At 60.3% G+C, this 17,274-nt stretch overlaps 1 protein-coding gene across 1 annotated transcript; it reads left to right on the top strand.

Moving 5' to 3' along the window:
• Positions 1-5,748: 5,748 nt before the first annotated feature.
• Positions 5,749-17,156, top strand: SLC35D1 (solute carrier family 35 member D1). Its single transcript, XM_075759148.1, has 12 exons — positions 5,749-5,960; positions 6,503-6,536; positions 6,614-6,700; positions 7,024-7,091; positions 7,544-7,615; positions 8,286-8,354; positions 8,658-8,760; positions 9,280-9,372; positions 12,451-12,518; positions 12,838-12,916; positions 13,594-13,676; positions 14,499-17,156. Exons 1-12 carry the CDS (start codon positions 5,758-5,760, stop codon positions 14,605-14,607), a joined length of 1,068 nt encoding a protein of 355 aa, XP_075615263.1. The 5' UTR covers positions 5,749-5,757; the 3' UTR covers positions 14,608-17,156.
• Positions 17,157-17,274: the final 118 nt, after the last annotated feature.

Raw genomic sequence — 17,274 nt, forward strand, 5'->3', positions numbered from 1 at the left:
AAACCGAGAGTTTCCAGTCTGAGTCAGTCCATGGGAAAACCCAGCATCCCTTAAAGGAACAGCCTCGGGGGGGGGGCGGTTGTTTTGGTTTTTTGGGGTTTTTTTTTTTGTTTTTTTAGCTGGTAAGTAGTTACAGAATTTGGAGTCACCCTGGCGAATTCAAGTCCGTCCCGAATGGATTTTTGTGACGGCGGCGCGGCGCGCGAGGAGACAGGAACCCAGCGGAGGGGCCCTGGGGAGCCAGGCTGGGCTCCCTCAGCAAAAGAACATTTTTCTCCTGACCCCGGGAGCTTACGATGAAAAACTCCTCAGGGACCAAGACCTTGTTTTCCCCGGCACCCAGTGTCACCCCCTCTGCTCGTCCAGGTCCCCAGCTCACCTGGGGACGCTACGGGCTGCGGAGCCCCGGGCCGGGGGGCAGAAGGGCTTGAGGCTTCGGGGGGGCTGCCCCGGTGCTCCCCATCCCACCAGCTCCCACCACTGCTCCCAAACACCCCCCACCCCCCCCTTACAGAGCCCGTGGCTTCCTTTTTCACGTCAGTTGAAGAGTTAACCTCAATAACAGTGTTAACCTCATTAGACGCTGCAACCACAGGAAATACCACACCGCTACCCCAGCAAACGTTAGGAAACATCATTTCCAACCCCTACCCCCCCACCCTGGGGCAAGGCAGACCCCTCCTCTGCTCTGGGAGGGGGTTTGACCGATCCATAGCGGGGTTTGTGAAAGTGAGGGGCGGGTGAGAGCATCAGCCTGCTGGCACCGCAGGGGCGAAGCCTCGCTGCGGGCTGAAACTCTAACGTGTACCTATAGTAACCTATACATTGTGTCTGGGTGCAGGGTTATACACACACCGAGCAAGGTCGGGAGGGTTTCGCTGGGAATTTTAGTTTCGGCGCGTTACGGGTGTCTTTAAGGCATTGCGTAATTAAAGTATTTGTATTTATCTATCGAAAAACATTTTGGGGGGGGGGGTGTATCGCTTTGCGAGTGGGCTTTGCTGCGGTTTGGGGGTCCTGGCGTGGAGGGGAGCAAGCGCCAAGGAGGGTCCCGGGGGAATCGCAACCCCCTCCGCAGGGCTGTCGGGGCTGGGGGGGTCGTCTGCCTGCGGTGACACAGCTGGGGCTGAGCAAGGAACGCTGGCTGGGACCTGCTGCGGGGCACACATCTGGGGCTGGGGCTGCACATCTGGGGCTGGGGCTGCACATCTGGGGCTGGGGCTGCACATCTGGGGGCCTGGGCAGCACCGCGGACCTTCACATTTGGGTTGGGGCCAGCATTGCAAGCGTGCACATCTGGAGCCAGGCCCTGGCGCCTGGATCCGGGGTGGCACGGTGCGTGCGTGCACATCTGGAGCTGGGACAGCACCAAGGGCAAGCACATCTGGGCCCAGGCAGCACATCTGGAGCCAGGGCAGCAGTGTGGGGGTGCACATCTGGAGCCGGCACAGTGCCTCTGGGAGCGGCGCAGCGTGCCTCCAGCCACGGTGCGTTGTGGCCGCTGCCCAGCACCCAGCCAGCCTCGGCCCCTTCCCAGGACGGGTGTCACGGCCCCTCCGAGCTGCAGGTTCCCGTATTTCCCAGACCATCGGTCTTTCGTGGTGCTGGTTAAACTCGTGTCTTCTTATCTCTTCCTGAGCGGCCAGGGCGAGCTGCGGCTCCGTGCCCCGATACAGCCAGCCCTCGGGCAGGAGGGGAGCAGAGTAAACGCTTGTGCCCGGCTCTTTCCCACCCTGTGCTCATAAACCCCAGTTGCTTCAGCCTTCCTCCGAAGCAGGTTACACTGCCTGGGTTTCCAAACCCCGTCCTCCCTTCGGGGCTCTTTCTGCTTTGCTTAGATCTTCCTTACAGCCCCATGCCCACAGGTGGTTTTGCTGCTGCAGAAGGAGTCCTTCCAGAGACTGGCAGGCACGGCATCGCACGGCATGGCACGGCACGGCATGGCACAGCATGGCATGGCACGGCACGGCACGGCACGGCAGGCTTCTCCCAGTGCTCCCCATGATGCTGCCTTCAGCCTGACCTCAGTGCCCATTTCTCTTGGGAGCCAGGGTGGTCCCCAGCCTATTTCCAGCCCAACGCCCGCCTGGCCGATGGTCCGTGCGGCACGCTCGCTGTGTCCCACCCAGGGCTGGGGTCGGTTACCCCCTTCCCCACCAGCGCTTTCTCCCGACCCCCAACCTGCCTCGGTTGCATCGAGCACTTGTGCCCCTTCTCCCCCCCCCTCCGCCCCAGCAGCACCCGTGTTTCGGGGGTCACCCGCTAGCCCCAAATTCAAGCCGCCAAGAGCACGCACGTGGGCCACGTCGCTCCCGCCTCTGCTCTAGCGTGACTTTCCCGAGCCGCGCGGCCGCCCCCGCGCAGGCGATTGCATCTCGCAGACATTTCCTCGCCGGCTGCGGAGACCTGCCCTGCCCCGGCCCCCGCGCCAGCCCCCCACCCTCCGCCAGCACCGGGTGCTGCCAGATCCTGCCACCTCCTCCGTGCCCCTCCGACCACCGTCCCTCTGCCCTCCGCCCCGGGGGTACCGGGCTCGGAAGCCCCTTTACCCATCCCCCCTGCCCGGGATGTAGATGCCGCCCCAGAGTCATCGTGAATTTGGCACCGAGCAGAAACCTCTGGCTGAGCTGGTCATCAAATGAGATTAAGATTAAATCGGATTAATTTAACGTTTGTTATCTTTGGTGGGCTCGCTGCTGGCTGGCCACGCTAAAATTACTGCGGTGAGTCAGAGGCTTAGTTTAGCAGGAAGGAAAGGTCGGGCCAGAACGGGCTTTGCTGCCAAAAGCAAAGCGCTTGGGTCATGCCCAGGGCCGTGCTTGGCACGAGGGACATGGGGGACACAGGGGACACGGGGGACACGGGGACATGGGGAACATGGGGGACACGAGGGACATGGGGACACGAGGGACACGAGGGACACAAGGGACACGGGGACATGAGGGACATGGGGACATGGGGTACACGGGGGACACAGAGACACGGCCATCCCAGGCACGCGGACCTGCGGCAGGCACTGGGCACGTCCCCTTCTCGCCATGCCCGTATCACCGCAGCTGCACCTTCTGCTGCCGCCCAAACCCCTTCACCCAGAGGGTCCAAATATTTGACCTTAAAACCGTCGCGGTGGCATTTGTGCCACGGGTGCTGCCGGGGGCGGGGGGGGCAAGGGGCTGCACCCACGGGGGCTATCCCGCACCCCTCGTGGGGTTGGGGTTGCCGGTGCTGCCGGGGGGCACGGACGTGCTGGCGGGAGGGCAGACCTGGGAATCGGGGCCCTTTGCGTCAATCCCGCTGGCACCAGTGTCCGGGCAGGATCAGGTTCCTCTCTGCTGCTGGAGGAGTCAGTATTTCCAGGTCCAAGCCCGCGCTGAGGCTTGATAAGGATGGACAGGACTTAGCGCAGGAACGAGGAAGGTGATGACAGTAAGAGAGCTTTTCTGATGGTGGTTTGTGGCCAGGCTAAAAGGACATCCAAGGTAGGGAAAGGTGCTTTAAAGTCGGTCTGTCCTTCCCGCAGCCGGGTGTGAGCTGTGCCGGGGAACGGCCCCCGCTCCTCTGTGTCCCTTCGCTGGAGCGGGGCAGCGGCGGGGACACAAATCGGACAGGAAAAAGGAAAGAGGCAAAGAGTTTGCTTTTCCCCTGCGAGAGGAGGGGGTGAGGGCGAGCGGGTGCTCCCCACAACCCCCTTTTCGTGCTGGACGCCGCAGGGGTTGGCCATGCCCAGGCACCTCTGGATGCACATGGAGAGATAATCGGGGGTAAAGCTCCGAAAAAGGGGTCGTTTCCACCGCAAACGCCACCGCGGCCAAGGACAACAACCATGGCGCAGCCCCAGCCCCGCGGTGGTTGGCGCTGCCGGAGGGAAGCCACGGCGCAGGGTGGGAACCGGCCGCCCGGCTGCGAGCGGGACGTGTGGGCGGTGGAAAGCAGATACGGCAGCAGCGCCTGCTCTAGGTGCACACGTTAGTTCTTGTCTTCCAGCGAAATCCTAAACAATGCTGGTTTTTTTTTTTTCTGATGTAACCTATAGGGCCGTGGGGTTTTTTTTTTTTTGTTTTTTTTTTTTTTTTATTCAAGCTGCCTTATTTTGGGGTTTTTCCACTTGGCAAAACGTGGCCCAGAGGGGGAGATTTAATCTCCGACAGGCCTGGCGCCAAAATCCTGCGCGCGGGGTCACCCAAGGGCAACCTGCTCCAGGGTGCTGGGCCCCCGCGCCCGGCCGTGCCAGTGACAGCGGTGTCAGCGTGGGTCTGCACCCCCCGCCCGCGCCCCCCGCCCCTGCTTCTGCTGCGGGGACGGAGGGAGGGAACCCCCCGTGCCCCGACCCGGACAAGGGCACGTGCTGCAGCGTGTCCGGGGTACGGGTCCCCTCGTCCCTGCCATGCCCCAGCGCCCTCCCTCTGCACTGCGCCCCCCATGCACTGCCCCCCCAGCCCCCTGTGCGATGCCCCTCGTGTTGTGCCCCCCCCCAGCCAGGACCCTTGTCCAGTGCCTTGCCCCCCCCCGTGCCAAACCCCCGCGCGACAAATCTCCCGTGTGCTGCGCCCCCCAAACCAGACCCCTGTATGCTGCCCCTCCGTGCCGTGCCCCCCTGCGGCACCCCCCTGTGCCATGCCTTGCTCCCCCCGCATGTCCGACCCCCGGGAGATCCCCCCCGTGCCATGCCCCCCCGCCAGACTCCTGTGCCGTGCCCCCCAACTCCAGACCCCCTTGCAGTGCCCCCCGTGCCGTACCCCCAACACCAGCCCCCCGTGCAACGACCCCCCCACCAGCCCCCCGTGCAATGACCTCCACACCAGCCCCCCGTGCCGTACCCCCAACACCAGCCCCCTGTGCAATGCCCCCCCACCCCAGCCCCCCGTACAATGCCCCCCCCCTCCAGCCCCCCGCCCCGTGCCCCCCCAACACCAGCCTCCTGTGCAATGACCCCCACTCCGGCCCCCCCGTACAATGCCCCCCCCACTCCGGACCCCCGTACAATGCCCCCCCTCCAGCCCCCCGTACAATGCCCCCCCCACTCTGGACCCCCGTAAAATGACCCCCCCCCCAGCCCCCCGCCCCGTGCCCCCCCAGCACCAGCCCCCCCGTACAATGCCCCCCCCCCCAGCCCCCTGTGCAATGCCCCCCCCCTCCAGCCCCCCGTGCCGTGCCCCCCCAACACCAGCCCCCCCGTACAATGCCCCCCCCACTCAGGACCCCCGTACAATGCCCCTCCCAACACCAGCCCCCCGTGCAATGCCCCCCCCCCAGCCCCCCGTACAATGCCCCCCCTCCAGCCCCCCCGTACAATGACCCCCCCACTCCGGACCCCCGTACAATGCCCCCCCCCAGCCCCCCGCCCCGTGCCCCCCCAGCACCAGCCCCCCGTACAATGCCCCCCCCACTCCGGACCCCCGTACAATGCCCCCCCAACACCAGCCCCCCCGTACAATGACCCCCCCACTCCAGCCCCCCGTGCAATGCCCCCCCCCAACACCAGCCCCCCGTACAATGCCCCCCCCACTCCGGACCCCCGTACAATGCCCCCCCCAACACCAGCCCCCCCCGTACAATACCCCCCCCCCCCAGCCCCCCGTACAATGCCCCCCCAACACCAGCCCCCCCGTACAATACCCCCCCCCCCCAGCCCCCCGTACAATGCCCCCCCCCAACACCAGCCCCCCGTACAATGCCCCCGCCCCGTGCCCCCCCGCCCGTTCCCGCCCCCATGCCTCAGGCCCCGCCCCGGCCCGGCCCGCTCCCGCCCCCGCAGCCATGTCCTCGCTGGCGGCGCGCAGACGCCCGGCGGCCCGGGCCGAGGGGGGAGCCCCCGCGGGAGCCCCCGCGCCCGGCGATGCGGAGCGGGGCATGGCGGCGCCCGGCCTCACGCTCTGCCTCAAGCTGCTGGCGGCGGCCTTCTACGGGTTCAGCTCCTTCCTCATCGTCGTCGTCAATAAGAGCGTCCTCACCACCTACGGGTACGGCCTGCGCCCGGGGCCTTTGCACCCTGGGCGTCCCCCCCTCCCCCCCGCCCTCCTCCGCCTCCCGGGGGCTCTTCTGCACCGCGCCCCCCCCCCCCCCCCCCCGCATGCCCCCCCCCCCCCGGCCCGTGCACGCGCCCCCACCCTTGGGTGCTGTGTCCCCCCTTGGGTGCGGGGCACCCACCCCCCCGCCCCCCCCATCCGTGGGGGCCAGGTACCCCCTAGGCGTGCCCCCCCCACTTTGCGGCCCATTACACCCCTTGGCACCCGCCTGCGTGCACCCCCCAGCTGTGGGGCTGCCCCCCCCCAAAGCACCCCCCCTCCTTCCCCCCCCCCCCCCCCCCCCCCCCCGGAGCGCACTGTGCTGCCAGCGCCCCGTGTGCCCCCCCCTTCCCACGGCCGGGCAGTGCCCCCCCCCCCCCAGGGCTGGGGGCTGCGCTCTCCCCCTCCCCACACACACAGCGGGGGGTGCGTGGCTGCTGAGCCCCCCCCCCCCCAAGACGTGGGTGCCCCCGCTGATGTCTGCTCTCTGCCCGCAGGTTCCCTTCCTCGCTGTGCGTGGGGCTGGGCCAGGTGAGTGGGGTGCCCCCCCCTTTTCCCCCTGACCCCCCCCCCTCCATGTGAAGGGCTGACCCCCCGCTCTCTTGCAGATGCTGGCGACGGTGGCGGTGCTCTGGGCGGGCAAGGCGCTGCGGGTGGTCAAGTTCCCCGACCTCGACAGGCACGTCCCCCGACGGGTAAGGCCCCTCCCGGGCACCTCTCCTCTGCCTCACGGGCGGGCGGTGGTCTCTGCCCCGGCCCTCGCTGGCGGTGGGCACCGCCGGCTTTTTTTGGCAGCGGGATGCCCGCGCTCGTCGCCCCAGGAGCGGGGAGCCGCGCGGGAGCCTGCGGCTACGGAGCGGCTCCGGGCAGAGCAGCTGGGACACGTGCGCGTGTGAACGTTTCCACGGCGGGGTGGAAACGATTTCACGTGTAGTTATAAAATGAGGGTGCTGCCGGGGAGCTGCCTGGCCTTCTCCGGTCACTCACGCGCTGTGTTATCCATCTTACCATTTTCTAGACATTTCCTCTACCTCTTCTGTATTTCGGGAACCAGATCACGGGACTGTTCAGCACAAAGAAACTGAAGTATGGATGGCTTTTCTCTCCCGGGGGGTCCTGGGGGGGGTGTCCGGTGTTTGTGGGGAGCTGCTGCTGGGCCCTAAGGCTTTGCCGGGGTGTGGGTGACCCGAGCAGGAGCCGCTCGGGGCGATACGGTTCATCCTCTGCCCGCGCTAAAACACGCCACGCGCCCGTTTCTGAACGCTTTCCCCGAGCCGGTGGGTTGGGAGGGACCTGGGTTCGCCCTCGCCCACCGTGGGTGAGGGCCCAGGGGTGTCCCTGGGGTCCCCCACCCTGACCCTAAGGTCAGCGGTACCTGTCCGGGTGTGGGAGTGATGCCGTTTCCATAAGGAAACTGTCAGGCTCGCCCGCGGCTCCGATCTCCGGAGCCCTTTTCCCGGCACCCGCTCGGGGCGTCGCCGCGTTTCGGCAGCGCCGGGGGTGAAGCCCTTTCACCGCGCTGAACCTTCCTCCTGCAGCCTGCCGATGTTCACCGTCCTGCGAAGGTTTTCCATCCTGTTCACGATGTTTGCCGAAGGATTCTTGCTCAAGTGAGTCTCCGCAGGGCTGCCGGTGCCAGACACGGTTAGAGTGACACAAGTCTGAAGGTGTTGGAATGACGCGTGGCGTGTCAGGGAGGTTTGGCGTGTCGGAGACCCGTGCGGTCGGGGGGGTTTTGGCTCTAAGCTGGGTTTTAGGAGTGAGGGTGGGCGGAGGAAGCGGATACAGAGAGCGGCAGCGAATTGCTGGTTCCAGTGACTTGCCCCGATCTGCGCAGCCCTTTTCCCGGCGTGCCCGGAAGGAGCTGGGCGAGCCGAGGTGTGAAGCGTAGCTGCCGGGCAGAGGGAAGACGGATGTGCTCTGTCTCTGCTTGCAGCAGCCTGGCCGCGGCTGCGCGCGGGGCAGTGCGGTTTTGGAAGCGGAGGGTGTTGTGCCCGTCTGCCCCTGCCCCTCCGCCCTGCAGAGCCCCCAAACCCGCTGCCGCCGCGTGCCGACGGCCCGGTCCTGTCCCGCACGCGATGCTCTGTGCCCGGCTGAACCCTTCCCTGCAACAGCGCCCCGTAAACTTGCACCTCGTCGATGCCAAGTTGTTGGGTTCTGGTTTTTTTTTTTTTTTAAATCACAGAGATAATTGTCTAAAACTGTCTTGCTTTTACTCGCTGCTTTTGCACGGGTTGGTTTCCTTGGGGTCTAACCTTGTCCTCCTGCCTCTCCTTTCAGGAAAAAGTTTTCTTGGAGTATTCAGATGACAGTGTTCGCTATGATCATCGGCGCGTTCGTAGCTGCTAGGTGAGCTCCCGGTTTTGCTGTCCCCTCCCTGTCCCCGCGGGGCCCAGCCGGCAAAGCCGGGGTGAATCGAGTGCCACGGTATGTCCCAAGAGGAGAGAGAGTAAATGCCGGCTTTTTTTACCCTCAGACATGCTCTCTAGTAGGAAAGAATGTTTTACCGACCCAAATCCCAGTCCCTCCTCGCATGATTAACTTTTTCTGACAACTTACTGGCTGTACAGAAGGGAGAAGAAATCTTGCAAGTGTTGCGCTCTGCACAGCTTAAAGCTTTAACTTACGTTGTTTGTTTTTTTCCGTTCCCAGTGCTGATTTGGCATTCGATCTGGAAGGATATATTTTTATCCTTATTAACGATGCCTTAACAGCTGCAAACGGTGCCTATGTGAAACAGAAGCTGGATTCAAAGGTAGGCTGAGCTTCGGCTTCGCTCCGGGCACCGCAGCGCTGCGCTTGGTTTGGCAGCAACTTGCAGCCGAGGGGGCAGAGCGGGGAGGCTCGCCCGGTGCTATCCCATCCCTCTCCCAAAATCTCCTGTCCGGAAAGTTTGGCGATGCCGGTGTGCCGCTCTCGGTGCCGGCGTTGCCCAACGGTGCCGGCCGGAGCCGCGCTCCTGTGCCGGTTGCGACCGCAGTCCCTTGCGACGGCAAAGAAACAGCATTTTGATTGATGGTCACCATAAAGCGTGTTGCAAGCTCGTTACCTGAGTCTGTTTTATATATATAGATACACACACGTTAATATATATATTTAAAAAAAAAAAAAAATAAAATTATAAATATATATTGAAAAACCCCTCCAACTCTTCTGTCTCTCAGACTCCCACGTGGATTTTGCTCACAAGACCCAGCCTTCAGTAGCAATATGAATGAGGTTTTATGTTCCTGTTGGGAACCAACTTAAATACACAGATGTTTCTTATTTCTAGGAGCTGGGGAAATACGGTCTGCTGTACTACAACGCACTGTTCATGATCCTTCCCACCTTGACCATTGCCTACTTCACCGGAGATGCGCAAAAGGTAGGATTCCTGCCCCCAGAAGCAAAATTTTCAGTGGCACAATGTCTTAGGGGCAAAACGGGTTGCTGAGAAGAAGGTTTTACTGTTTGCTTTAACGCACTTTTCTGTAACTTGGCCTGCTTACGTAAAATGGGAAATGTTCAAAACGTGAAACTGCGAAGCGGTTCGTTATCCCCAGTTTGCAAATGAGCGCTGCGTAGCGTCTGAGGGCAGAGGAAGGTTTGGGGCCGGGTTTCGGGGCGGCGAGGGAAGCTGCCGAAGTAGAAAGTCACTGTAAGTCTTCCGTCGGACTCTGAATCGCCAGGGTTGCTCCATTCACACGTTTTTGTAACGCTTGAGGAATGGGGAAGTGCGAGAGCAATAAGTGAAACCAAATATTATTTAAAACAAAGAGGTCGAGTATTTTTAGAACAGATGGGCTTCTTCAAACTTCTTTCCATCCTTCCCTATTACTGGGCTGGTCGTTACAGAGGTCAGTTTGCCCGTGCTGCCCCAACGGGCACCATCTGGTTTGCGTGCACGCCCGTATACTTGCGATTTATATTGTATTATTATTATTGTATTATCGTTACCACACTCACTTATGTGCAGCTGTACTCGGCTGGCTCTCCTGAGCGAGAACACTGGCTTTTCATGCCTGCCCGAACGAGCGTCCCTCCCCGCGGGCAGGGAAAGCGAATGCTGGAGGTGCTGCCCGCCCCGACACCCGTGGGTGAGTGCTGTGGGTGCCGGTGGCCCGTGCAGACGCCCCTGTGCCCCGTCCCGTCCCCCGAAGGTAGCTCAGACTCTGCCCTTCGTAAAGGGCGACTCAGTGGGATGTATTTGGGGATAAAAGTGCTCATTTATAAGCAGGAGCCGGTGTACGGGGAGCAAAATGTTGCTCTGTGCTGCACTGTGCAGCCTCTGTTCAGCCTGTGGAGAAATTGCCTCCTTTTTTTTTTTTTTTTTTTTTTTCTTTCCCCTGAATAAACTTCTTTTTCCCCGGCTGAGCTCCTGGCAGCCGGAGGCAGACAAAGATGCGTTCTGTCGGGGCTGCTGCCAGGAAACTCCACGTTTGCAGCCTGATGAAAAACCTTCTTGTGAAGGGCGTGCAGCTGAACGCGGCTCGCGCGGGGACGGCTCCCAGGGCTGAGCCGGGGCAGGGGGGGCCGCGTCGGGCGACGGGTCGCACGGGAAAGCCTCCTGCCGTACTCGTGCGTGGGGATGCGTTAAGTCTTGCAGTTCGTTAACAAGCATCAAAGGTAACGATGTCTCGTCACGCCACGCTTTGCAAGAGGCGCGGGTGAGTGTGCTGATGGTGGCCAGCAAAGCCCTGCAAATAATTCCTGGGGGCGAAGGGGATGGACCGCCTGCGGGCAGGTCCCCCCCGGGCTGGCGTTTCGTGCCCGTGTTGGAAAGCAGCGTCCCAGCTGCCCGGCAGGATCCCCGGCAGGATCCCCGGCAGGATCCCCGGGCGCTTGGCAGCCCTGCTCTCCCCTGGGCCCGTCCCTGCCCCGCGGCGGGGGGGCTGGCTGCGGCCCTGTTCTGCCCTCACCTCCTCGCTGACGGCATCGCCGACTGGCTGAGGTGGGCAGGAGCTCCGAGCTCACCTGGTCCAACCCCCCAGGACCGTGTCCAGTTGGGTTCTGGATATCCCCAGGGATGGAGACTCCACCACCTCCCCGGGCACCCTGTGCCAGCGCTCGGGCACCCTGACAGTGACAAAGGGTTCGCTGGTGCCCAGAGGGACCCTGTTGCGTGTCACTCTGTGCCCGTGGCCTCTGGTCCTGGCCCTGGGCACCACCGGGCAGAGCCTGGCTCCGTCCTCTCTGCACCCTCCTGCGGGTGTTTGTACGCAGGATGAGATCCCTGAGCTGCTCTGCTCCACGCTGAGCAGTCCCAGCTCCCCAGCCTCTCCTCTCGGGAGAGATGCTCCCGTCCTTCAGCATCTCGGTGGCCCCTCGCTGGGCTCCCTCCAGTCCATCCGTGTCACTCCAGGAGTGACCTGACCAGCGCCGAGCAGAGGGGAAGGATCTCCTCCCTCGAGCCGCTGGCAGCGCTTTGTCCGGTGCGGCCCAGGACACCGGGCACCTTCTTTGCAGCCAGGGCACGTTGCTTGTTCACGGTCGACCTGCTGAGCACCAGGACCCTGGGGCTGTTCTGCTTCCCAGCTGGGTGACCCCAGCGTGTCCCAGGGCAGGGGGCTGTTCCTCCCCGGGCCAGGACTCTGCGCTTGCCCGTGTTGAGCTGGGTGAGGTCGGCTCTGCCCGGTGTCCCCCAGCACCACCCCTGGCTTCCCTCCGTGTCCCCGCTGCGGACCAGCTCCTGCCGCTGGAGCTTTGTCCTTGGAGTCAATCCCCAAACCTGCAGCTGGCAAAAACGTGGGTTCAGCTGCGTGGAGCAAACAAACAAACAAACAAACCCCACCAACAAAAGCCCTGCCATGAGATCCAGACTTCCCGTAACCGTCCTATGGATCAGCACCGTCCCTAGAGGTTAATTCCCCTGGGACGCGCTGCCTGCGCATTGCAGTTTGCTAATCCCGCTGCTCGGCGAGGGCTTTTTCCTGAGCTTCCCCCCAAGAAGTCACTAAATCTTCCAGTGAACTTTTCCTGTCCCTTTCAGCGGTCAGAAGCCCGGAGAGCTGTCGCTGCGGGTTGGCGGTGGCGGGGTGCTCTCGCTGGGGGTGCCCCGACGTGGCCGGAGGGGTCGGAGGTTCCCACCGGCAGCTCAGATGCACAAAACGTGGGTGCCGGCAGCTGCACGGGGCTCTCGGGAGGGCGATTCTGGACAACAGCCGGCTGGGAAATGCCTTTCCCGGTTCCTCCTGCTTGTAGGACTGTTGTTCACCTCTTTTTTCCAGGAGGAGCGTGCTGGGCGCTGCTGCGGCCGGAGGCGATGCCGCCATGGGCAGTCGGCCTTCCCACAGCCCCGGGACGTCACGCTGGGATGTGTTTTGCTTTTGTTTTGTTTTTTTTTTTTTTTTTTCCTGCCGTGCCGTGAAAGCCGATGTTGGGTTTGTTTCTTGTCTTGCTGTGAATGACCGCGCTTCCTGCTCCTCCTCCTCCTCCTCTAAGGGCTGGGGTGTGTTTCTTGCAGGCGATGGAGTACCAGGGCTGGGCAGACACGCTCTTCATCGTGCAGTTTATGCTGTCGTGTGTAATGGGGTAAGGACGTACGCCGCTGCCGTGGGTGCTGCTCGCTGCCGGTGGCTGGGCGGGGGGGGGGTCCCGCAGTGGCGTGTTTTGGTGGTCTGAGCTATTCCGGGTTAAAAAAAAAAATATATGTAAGTTTTTAGTCCTGATAGGGATGCCGTTTCTGAGAGCTACAGCAGATGGAAATTATTTCCTACCCTGCTTAAGCGCAGGTTTAGCCAAAAAAGTGGTGGTACGAATACCGCCCCGGAAAGGAGGGGAAGAGAGGACGAGGTGACCGGCAATACACGATGCGTGTCCTGGGGCCTGATGGCGGCTCTTCTTCCCGCAGGTTTATTCTGATGTACTCCACGGTTCTTTGCACTCAGTATAATTCTGCTCTTACAACTACAATAGTTGGCTGCATTAAGGTGAGTGGTTTTCTCTGCTGCGGGGCCGCCGTCAGGCGAGCGTGGCAGTAATCGCTGCTCGGGGCTCGCGTGAAACGGCGGCTTCGGCTGTCGGCGCGGGGACTCGCTGAGCACCGGGGACGTGCCCGGCACCGCAGCTCTCTCCAGCTCTGCACGGCCCGAGTCGTCTCACGGCTCCCCGGGATGTGCGGAGGGTGCCGCTGCCTGCGGGAGTTACTCCAGCAAAAGCCGTGAGCATCCCTGAGGCACCCACAGCCTCCCCGCGTCCCGCTTCGTGCCGCTCCGGCGCCGCGCGTCCCCGGCTCTGCGCGCTCAGCAGCTCGGGAAGGGCCGGATGGGGCCTCTGCGGCTTCTGCTGCACAGACAGCAGGGCAGCTCCAAGGGGGTGATTTATTTTTTAATTTTTTTTTCCCCTGCTGTCCGGAGTAGAGAGATACTCCGTGCGTGTTGGCACGGCAGTCGCAGCAAGCAGCCGTGCGTGGTGCTGACCGCAATTAGCGCCTTGAGCTGCTAATGACGTGCAAAATGCCCCGAAACAGCCGCAATCCTCTGGGTCACCTCCCGCTCTCTGCATCTGGGTTTCCCGTTTCCATATTGCGTTAACACGTAGAGCATGTACTTGTCTCAGGCTATATAGAAACTTACGCTCTTGTTCCTCAAATCTCATTCCTTTGCAGAATATTTTAATAACCTATATTGGGATGTTTTTTGGAGGAGACTATATTTTTACATGGACAAACTTCATTGGGCTAAATATCAGGTAAGAACGTTGGGCACGTGCAGTTTTTATTTATGATTTGCGGGTGAAAATTGGGGTGAAACTGAGAGGGTTTGACTGGCTAAATGCTTCTTTCAAAAAAAAAAACCCAAAAAAACCCCAACACCCAAAACCCACCCAGAATCCCATGGAATTGGTATTTGTGCCACAGCAGAGGCGCTGACCGGTAGCTCACAGCCCGGGAGCTCCCAGACAGACTCTGGTTCTTTTAAAGCCAGGAGAATGCACGAGCATTTAATGCGCTCGGGTTGTTTTAACGCATGAGCATACTTCAGCAGCAAACTTTTAAGTTGTTCTGAGAGTTCCGTAGCGAAATCCTATAATTAAGGTAGCAAAAGAAGTATTTTTTTGAGTTTATTTCACCTGTATTTTAGCCCAGCTTTTGGAAAAGTCTCCTTTCTGGTCTGGAGCGTATTTGTGTGTAGTGAAAAGCCTCGCTGCTCTCCTGTCCCGCAGCGATGGAGCGAGCCCAGCACCGGGACCCAGACTAGCAAGCGTTTGGGCAGGGATTAAACAAAATATCTGGTTTTAACGAGGGAAAAAGATTTTTCTTGCAAACTGATGCTTGCAGCGGATCCTTGACCATCGGCATGCCCGTGGTTTTGACTTTTTTTTTTTTTTTTTAGCAACCGGTGTTTGTAGCCTCCCAGGGCGGGTGTGTACAACTAATAAACGTGCTGGCGTAAAGGGCAGCGTCTGTGCGGTGCAGGAGTGACACCAGCCCTGAGCGTGCAGCGAGCGCGCTGTCGCTTCCGCGGCTCGGAGCTGGGATGTCTCATGCTCGTACCCGACCCTGTTTTGCAGTATTGCTGGAAGCCTGGTGTATTCCTACATCACTTTCACGGAGGAGCAAATGAGCAAGCAGTCCGAAGCTGGCATCAAGATGGATATTAAAGGAAAAAGCTCCGTGTGACCGGAGAAGTGCTTTTTTTGGAAGCAACCTATTTCTGTTCAGCTGATCACGGGCAGAATGCGGGAAGGAATCCGGGGCGCCTGCCACGGAGTAACGGTGATGCTCTTAATTTGCACAATCTAGATATTGCTGCCTTTACAAATTATTGGGACGATAACTGACTGCACGGTGAAGGATGCATCTAATTAAGTCTGATCATGAGGAATTAATGGGTTTCTAATCACGCTGAGATTTGGCAGGAGAGACTGGCACAAGCAGTGTACATGTTTGAATGGCGGAGGACTGTGCCAGCTCCGAGGGTTGTACCCCGAGCATCCTTGGCTGTGTCTCGGTGCAGCTACACCCGGGCGCTGGGTGCAGGCGGGGACGGGTGCTGGGGCGGGCTCTGCTCCGTGCCTCCCCCCAGCCAGCCCCTCCGCCCGGGCAGCACCTGGACAGCAGGAAGGGGGGACCGTGGCCCCCGGCACGGATGCGGCCCCAAGGGGTGGGCGAACCCCTGCTCTCCCCAGGGAGCCGCGGCGTCGCAGCCCACGAGCGCCGGTGTTCCCCCAGCGAAGCCGCTTCTGTGGGACGCTCCTGGGTTGGGCCAAACCCCCTCTGGGGAATGCTCGGTGCTCTGAACTTGCGTTTGTCGGTTGGGTCTGGTTTTTGTTCTGGTAACCGGCTGCTAAAGCTGGGGTTACCCTTCTTGGTAACCCTGCAAACGTTCGCCCCTCTCCTTCCCGCCCGAGGTAGCTTTTACAAGGCTCAGGGACGTTCCCGACGTGAAGGCGGTACCCACCACCGGTGAGCTCATCGGGGCCAGCAGCCTCCCTCGGAACAGCCCAGGGTCAGGATTTTCCAGGACTTGGGAAAGCTGCGGCCGTGCCGGGGCCGGCCCCAGTGCAGGGACCCTGCCAGGGCACTTTGGATCCGACGGGGAGCAGCTACGGGGTTTGCAGGAGAGCTGACGTTGTCCCACCCGGCACACAGAGCCTCCTTCGGTGCAGAAAATCTGCAGCAAAGCGAAGTCTGCCGCTCCTGCAACCCCCATCCCACCCCTCGGCACCGTGCCCGCTCCTGGAAGAGGCGCGGGGACTTGGATGGCGGCGTTTTGGCGCGTCGACGGGGAAACTCGCGGGGCGCCTGCCCGTGCTGCAGCACCGGCACTTCAGCTTCGGCCGAGCCCTGTCCCGCAGTTCTTCTGGGTTTTTGGATGTAGTAAGTCATCTTTGGTTTGTGACCCGTTAAAAGAACGAGGTTTTTAACATGTCAGGCAGTGTTAACTGATTTTTAAAGGTTGTCTTACGCAGCACTTCTTTCTAGGTCTCTCCTTGGATTGTCTTTTGGTTTATAAAAAGAATTGTTTATAACTTTGGTTAAAAAGAAATTTGGTAAAGCTATGTATTTATGAAGTTTTTTGTATACATTCCTTTGGTAACCAGGAAAAGAGCTTCCATAGACAATATAATTTGTTTCTGGAAGCTATTTGCTAAAAAAAGTAACTTCTCTTTGGTGAAGCTGCATTTACTGCAGTGCTTAACATTGAAGTTTTTATATGTGACTGAGCATTTTTCTGTGACGGTGCTGGAAGAGCCTGATGCGCTGGTAAAGATGCGGCCCCTGCGTTGCTGTCTGCTCCAAACCGTTCCGGCCAGGCACGCCGGAGCCCAGATCTCCGTACCGGAGCTGGGGGTCTCCCCTTCCCTCGGGGGGGGGACACTGCATTTTGGGGGCACGGGACGCCGAATGGTGTAGGGAGGGGTTGGTGTGGTTACGCTGTTTGTAAGGCACCCGTCGGAGGGCTGAGTCGGTGGGGCTCCCCCCCTCGTAGCGCAGAATCGGAGCAGGAAAACGTTCCCCCATCGTTTGTATTGCTTCCTAAATTTCAGTCAAACCTCGGATTTGCAGTCGGCTGCAAAGCTCTTCTTTTTGTAGGGAAAGATGAGAACCGCTGTGCGTGCAGAGGACCCAGCGCTCCAGGCAGGGGTAGCAGCCCCCGCGCTGGTTCCCTGCGCCCCCCCGTCCCTGCAGCCCCCTCCAGCGCCCCGGGGCCGTACGGAGCAACCCCTCAGCCAGGGCTGGGCATCCCTCGCTCGAACAGAAACATTTGGAAAGCGCTTTTTTTTTGCCAGGTTTGCTTGTAACTTTGCTGTGCCAAGGCGTTTGCAGTCAGGGTGTCGATTCTGTCACAAGTTTTGATTTTTGTTTATTTTTGAATCTACTGGTTAGATTTATTGTCCAAACCGTAAAATATTTTTAAAGCTTATTTTGTTTGTAACTGGGCACGCTTCAGTGCCAGGGTCTGGATGGCATCATATACACTGGGAAAGCGAACAGAGTTCCGACAACAGTATTTTCTATGCTATTAATTGACTAAAATTTTTTTCTATATAGAATCTATTTACAAAAATGACCATTTTAGTGATTAAAAGGGTGACCTTTTTATTTGAATGTTTGGCAGGCTTTCTATGTCAGTGATGATAGCAAAAAAAAAAAAAATAATTTTTTTATGTGCCTATGTATTTTTGTACTGGCTTCAAATAAACCAAGGCCCTTCCCTCCTCCTCCTCGCCTGTCCTTCCTGCTGCCAGGGGCTGGCCCTCACTTCGCTCTAGCCACGGGAAGATGAAGGCTGGAGCTGCTGAGGCTGAATACAACAGGGGTGGCACTGGATGGGCTGGGAGG

Source organism: Balearica regulorum, chromosome 8 (assembly GCF_011004875.1).
Source record: "Balearica regulorum gibbericeps isolate bBalReg1 chromosome 8, bBalReg1.pri, whole genome shotgun sequence".
Lineage (NCBI taxonomy): Eukaryota > Metazoa > Chordata > Aves > Gruiformes > Gruidae > Balearica > Balearica regulorum.